Source organism: Dromiciops gliroides, chromosome 6 (genome assembly GCF_019393635.1).
Source record: "Dromiciops gliroides isolate mDroGli1 chromosome 6, mDroGli1.pri, whole genome shotgun sequence".
NCBI classification, from domain to species: domain Eukaryota; kingdom Metazoa; phylum Chordata; class Mammalia; order Microbiotheria; family Microbiotheriidae; genus Dromiciops; species Dromiciops gliroides.
The window spans coordinates 7,659,149-7,665,019 of NC_057866.1; the positions used below are offsets into that span (position 1 = coordinate 7,659,149).

Genomic DNA, 5,871 nt, shown 5'->3' on the forward strand with positions numbered 1-5,871 from the left:
CCCCAGCCCTCCCAAATCTTCCCCTGGGAGGTTTACTCTCAGGACACAGGCAGTCCGGAGCCCCCGCCCCTTCCCCTCCCTGTTCAGTCCAGATTCCAGAGGTGTTTGCTTGAAAGCCTTTATTGGGAGACAAGGGTCAGCCGAGCCCTTGCTGTTTACCATGAGTCCTCACTGTTTACCATTGCCGTTGATGGGGAGATCGGTGTGCTGGGGTGAGGCCAGGAAGGCCTTCAGCTTGGGCCGGGAAGAGAGCCGAGCTACATAGGCAGACAGTAAGGGGAAGGCGTCCAGGCAGCTGGGGGCCAGTATCTGATGGATCAGCAGCAGGTCCAGCAAGTTGTAGTCCGCAAAAGAGATCTGTGGGGCAGAGGGGACAGACCTAAGTGTGCCCAGGGGAGCCGGGAGGGAGGGCCGACTGGGAGCAGGGGACCGGGGCTCTCCCAGGCCTGACAGTCTACTCGAGACCCTCTCAAAGCTCCCCCAGAGCCTCACCTGGTCCCCCACAAGAAAGGTCTTGCCGCCCTGGTTCTGGCTCAGCAGGGTCTCAAACGGCTTCAGCTGGACAGGAAGCTCCTTCACATACTGCTCCTTGCCTTCCTCCTGAAAACGGAGCCACCCCCCAGCTCAGTTAGGAAACAGGGAGAAGGGGAAGGCCCTGTGCACCCTGACCTAGGCCTTCCCTGGGAGGCCCCTTCTACCCCCCCCCCCAGACCAGGGCCTTCCCCGACCTCCAACACGCGCCCTGGAAGGAGTGAGGGACTCCACTTGCTGCCTCAGTTTCCCCCTCTGTAGAATGGGGATCACGTGGGCATTTCCCTCCCAGGGCTGTTGTGAGGATCAACCAGAGGGAACTCTCGTAGGGGGCCCCCCGGATGCCGGCCAGGACGACTACACTGAACGGGCAAGGGAGGGCTCCCCCGACCCACCAACGAGGGTCACAGGCCAGCAGCGTGGACTTGGCTCCTGCGCCTGAAGTCCGCCCTGGCTGGTGGGACCCCCAGTCCTGTCACTCACATAATTCTGGTAGATGAGGCGAGCGTACTTGAGCCGGAGGTCCTCCACGCCGTCGTTAGCCACGTCCAAGAGGGCGGCTTCTTTAGAGTCTTTCCCGTAGAGCCCTGGGGAGGGAGGGAGGGAGGGAGGGAGGGAGAGGGTCCAGTCGCCTTACTTCCCTCGGACACGCCCCCCCGGGTCCAGCTTCCCGGGGCATCGCGCTTTCTACACTGGGAGCTGTCCAGCCAAATCAGTCCACCTGGGAGTCCTCCTCCCACCGCCTGTGCACTGCCCCCAGCAGGAGGCCTGCCTTGGGCCTCACCAGCTATTTCCAAGTGACATTTAACTATCTCCCGCCCTCCCCCTTCCGCACATAAGCTCCTGAGGGCAGGGACCGACTCGTTTTGGTTTTCTGACTCAGTATCCCCTACACAGTGCTTGGCACACAACAGGCACTTAATAAATGCTGGCTTAATTGATTCGAAAGCGATTTTCCTCTGGACAGAGCCTTTGTCTTCCTCTGCACTTCATTCCTGCTGTGTCTGAGGCAGGCCTGGGCCCACAGACGGTGCCCAGTAACTGCAGGTCAGAGGGAGGGAGGAGACCCGTGGGTAGCGGGCTCTCATGTGAGTCCTCCCACCCACCCCGTGCCCCGCCACCCCGCCGCCCGCCGTACCGTATTTGCGCCCCAGATATCTCAGGATGGCATTGCTCTGGTACAAGGTGAGATCTCCATCCGTGAACTTGGGGAGCTGGCCGTAGAGCTGAGGAGCAGAGGGCAGGAGCTGACCAAAATGCTGGTCCGGCGCTGCCCACCAGCCAACACCGCCCCCTGCTCCTGCCTCCCGGGCCCCCACCCCCGGGCCCGCCTCCCCCCCCCCCCCGCCCTGGCCACTCACGCAGCTGGCCTTGAGGTCCCCCTTCATCCACATGTCTCTGGTCACTACGTCCTCCTTCCAGGTCTGGCCCTGGTCAGCCAGGAGCATCCGCATGCCCTCGCATCGCCCTGGGGGACAAAGGAGCTCACTCAGCCCCGGGCCAGGCAGCCGGAGGGCTGCACCCCCGGCACGCGCGGCAGTGAGGGGAAGGGGCAGCCGCTCCTTGACTTCTGCGGTCCCGCTTGGACAAACCCCTCCCCCCTCCCTGGGCCTGTCTCCTCCTCCGTAGGATCCAGGGGCCTGGGGAGGGGGCTTCCACGTTCCTCCGCCACGTCCCTGCGGGGCGGTGGGCTCTTCTCGAGGGTCCCCCCGCCCTGCCGCCCCCGGTGCGGAGGCCACGAGTTACCTCGAACAGGGAAGTAGGTGATGGTGTAGGGAGGCACTAGGAAGGAAAGGAAGAGAGCGAGGTCAGGAAGGCCCCGCGCCCCTGCAGCCCCGACCCCCGAGCCCCCCGGCTCCCCGAAGGCCCTCCCAAGGGAGGCGCAAGGCCTTACTCTCGGGAGATAGCGGCACACAGGCACCGATGCAAGCAGGAAGCAGGAGCCTTGCGAGCGTACGCCCAGAGCTTAATACACCAGGACCCCGCCCCTGACACCCCCCTCCCCTCCCTCTTTCGCCGGCTTCCCCAGCCGCAGGCTGGGAATGTGCTGAGTCACAGTGACACTGGCTCCGAGGGGCAGGGGCGAGGGCTGGGGGCGCGGGGAGAACTGGGGGTGGGGTGGGGGTGGGGCGCAGGGGGAGGAGCTGCAGAGGGGCTCCGGGAGAAAGGGGTGGGTGTGGGAGAGGAGCCGCGGCGGGGGCGGGGCGGGGAGAGGGAGGCAGCTGACTGCGGGAACAAAGTATAAATTGGCGCTAATTAATTAAGGGAAGGCCCTATATTACTGGGGGGTGGGGGTGGGGTCTTTGCAGACAAGGATATCTCCCGGTAGGTCCATGAAGCTCCAAATGGCTCATGAATCTTGGGGAGGTGGGATAGGAAGACTGGCGGATAAAACAATATAGAGATATATCTCTGGAAGGACCGTAAATCACCAAATAGTTAAGGGAGGAAATTGTTGCAGATAAGGATGCTCTAGTAAATTAAAAAAAAAAAGAAGTCTCTGATCTGCTTGATGTGTGTTTGTTGTTCTCAGGGATTTTGGTGTATTTGCATAAATAAGGACCTTTGGTGTCTTAGGCCAGGTTTTCACTGGGCTCCTTGGCAAAATAAGGAAGTTCCAACAAATCCAAATGATTTGTATAATCGATAGCCATCTCATTGGTCCATGCATTATTTGTGTGTGTGTGTGTGTGTGTGTGTGTGTGTGTGTGTTTAGTGAGGCAATTGGGGTTAAGTGACTTGCCCAGGGTCACACAGCTAGTTAAGTGTCTGAGACCAGATTTGAACTCAGGTACTCCTGACTCCAGGGCCTGTGCTCTATTCACTGCGCCACCTAGCTGCCCCGTCCATGCATTATTAATATTGTACAGACCCTATGACCCGAGGAAGTAGCATTCCCAGCGAAGGCTCCACCAGCCTCGATTTGAAGACAGCCAGTGATGGGGAGCTCACTGGTACACGGGCATGCTGCCCTGCCATCTGAAGCAACTTCAACTCTGGCTCCGAGTGGACAATAGATTTCAAACCACAAAATGAAAGCAATCTTCAACCTCATTTGATTGTTAAGTGAGGCCATTGCTTCAACAGCAGCAAGGAAAATTACAAGATTTCACATGCCTAAACAAAACTAGGGCGGGGCAGTTGAGATGTAGCCCAAGAGCAGCAGAATTTAGAGGGTCCTGACAGCACTTGATGTGTAGAAACAATTGAATTGTGCATCTAGTTAGCATAGTTGCCCCCCAGGTGATCTTTTCTATGCCCCCACTCAGCACCCCAACAGTGACTTCCCACTCCAAATTGTCTTGGGTGAAAAATTGGTAGCTGCATCTCTGCCACATGCCCATGTGTTATTGGTGAGGCTGTAAGGTATATGGTATATGAAGACATTACTGGTGGAAAGTCAGTTGGTCCAAACACTCTGGGAAACAATGTAGAATTATGTGGGAAAAAACTCTCAATCGACTATACCTTAAAAGCAGATCCTTTTAATTCCCAAACTAGAAAGGATTCTCTCTACCTGCCTCTGCAGGCCCTTTGAAGCCCTCCCTCATTTGGTTCCAAACTCCACCCAAGTGTAATGGCCCTCAAAGTTGACTGACTTTCTAAAGTGTAAAGTCCACACACACACACACACACACGAACCCCCCCCCCCCCCCCCCCCCCCCCCCCCCCCCCGGGCCACCAGTCTTTTCTTATCCATCAGGAGCTCTCTGGGATTTCTGAGCCTGCTGGCTGCTGCCCTGCCCCGGCCCCAGACCCGACTCTTCTTCCTTTGTTTTCTGAAAATTCTCTCTGTTCTCCTACGTGGCTGGGTGATCACACATCTCCCTCCCTCTTAGCTCTGGTGTATACCAAGGCTCCCTTCTCCACTCTCTCATCCTGTGGGGGAGCTCATCCGCTTCCACAGTTTCAAATCTCTTCACAGATGGCTCCCCAATCTCAGGCCCAGGAGCCCCAGGGCTGAGCAGAAGGGCTGCTTCTAATGTGCAATACCTCACTGACTTCTTGTTCCTCCACCCAGAATTGATTTATTCCAGGAACAAGTCTCCTGCTTCCGTACAAACACTCATGGTTATTGATGCAGTTCGGATTATTTGGGTCCGTGTGAGACTTTTCTTTTGGCCTTTGGCCTTCGTGGGACTTGGAGCCAGTATCGGAATTGTGGATACAAAGGATATGGATGATTTTTTTTATTTAATATTTTCCCCCCATTATACATGTAAATTTTTTTAACATTGCTTTTAAGAATTTTTTGAGTTCCACATTCTCTCCCTCCTTCCCCTCTCCCTTTCATTAAGAAGGCAAGCAGTTTGATATAGGTGACACATATGCAGTGGTGCAAAACAGATTTTCATGTTGTAAATGAAAAAAGACAAAAAACCCCAAGAAAAATAAAGAAAAAGTTTGCTTCAATCTGCATTCAAACTCTATTGGTGGGCTTTCTCTGTTTGCCTCAGTTTCCTCATCTATAAAATGAGCTGGAGAAGGAAATGGTCAAGAAAACCCCAAATGGGGTCACGAAGAGTCAGACATGACTGAAAGAACGGAACAGCAGCAACAACAAAACCATATCATTTTAAACTCTTTTGGCAAAGTTATTGGAGTCACTGAGTTTCCATGGGTCTGTCCTCCCACAGCCTCTCCAACTGTTTCTGTTTTATTTTGTTTTTTATCATCTTTGCCAATCTCGGGGGGTGCGAGTTATCCTAATTTCCGGTTTTCCTATTATTCATTTCTTTTGGAGCATCTTTTCAGATGGTTGTTGACTCAATATGTTTCTTTTCTTTTGGAAAACTCTTTCACTCCCTTTTCCCCTCACGGGATAGATCTGAGACTTGCACGCTGAGTTTGGTTCCCTATTTAGCTCAAGACCATACCAGACTTTTCTCCCAGTTGCTTTGATGGAGATTTTTAGAGGGTCCAGATGATTCTATTTTTGCATGCAAAAGCTGATATGGGGTTGGGACATATAGGGGAATTAAAGAACTATTAAAGTTTAAACTGGCCAACTAGCTATCAGGACAGACACACCTAAAGAAGTAGGGGGAGATTAAATTCTATAGCAGGAAAGTCAGGCGTGGCTACTACCTGAGCTAGGAGACCGGAGATAATTTCAGAGGTCAGGACTTTGATTCCAAAAGAAAATTCTCCCTGACTCTCCTTTCCCCGCCCCCAAAGGGAACTTTCCATTGTCAGGTGGTATCTCTATAAAAACCTTTGCTTTTCTTCTGTTTGAGGAGAAAGGCAACTCAAAGAATCCTGAAGTCTCTAAGTCACCTCTTCTCTCCTAGAGGCAAAGTCTTTGACTTCCCTCTTGGTCCCTTTCTCTAAGTGCTCAAA

General features: G+C 54.1%; 1 protein-coding gene across 1 annotated transcript; it reads right to left on the reverse strand.

Moving 5' to 3' along the window:
- Positions 1-104: 104 nt before the first annotated feature.
- GSTP1 (glutathione S-transferase pi 1) lies at positions 105-2,550 on the reverse strand. Its single transcript, XM_043970162.1, has 7 exons — positions 2,426-2,550; positions 2,278-2,313; positions 1,893-1,999; positions 1,670-1,757; positions 1,015-1,118; positions 493-600; positions 105-357 (listed from the first exon to the last, which is right to left on the reverse strand). Coding segments are annotated over exons 1-7 (633 nt in total). The 5' UTR covers positions 2,427-2,550; the 3' UTR covers positions 105-168.
- Between the last annotated feature and the right edge of the window lie 3,321 nt (positions 2,551-5,871).

Bases quoted from the DNA above. Each gene is read 5' to 3' on its own strand.
- GSTP1 (XM_043970162.1), bottom strand. The intron at 2,000-2,277 runs GTAACTCGTGGC...TTTGTCCCCCAG, and splicing joins CACCTACTTCCCTGTTCGAG to GGCGATGCGAGGGCATGCGG. The intron at 358-492 runs GTGAGGCTCTGG...TCTGCCCCACAG, and splicing joins CCTTTCTTGTGGGGGACCAG to ATCTCTTTTGCGGACTACAA.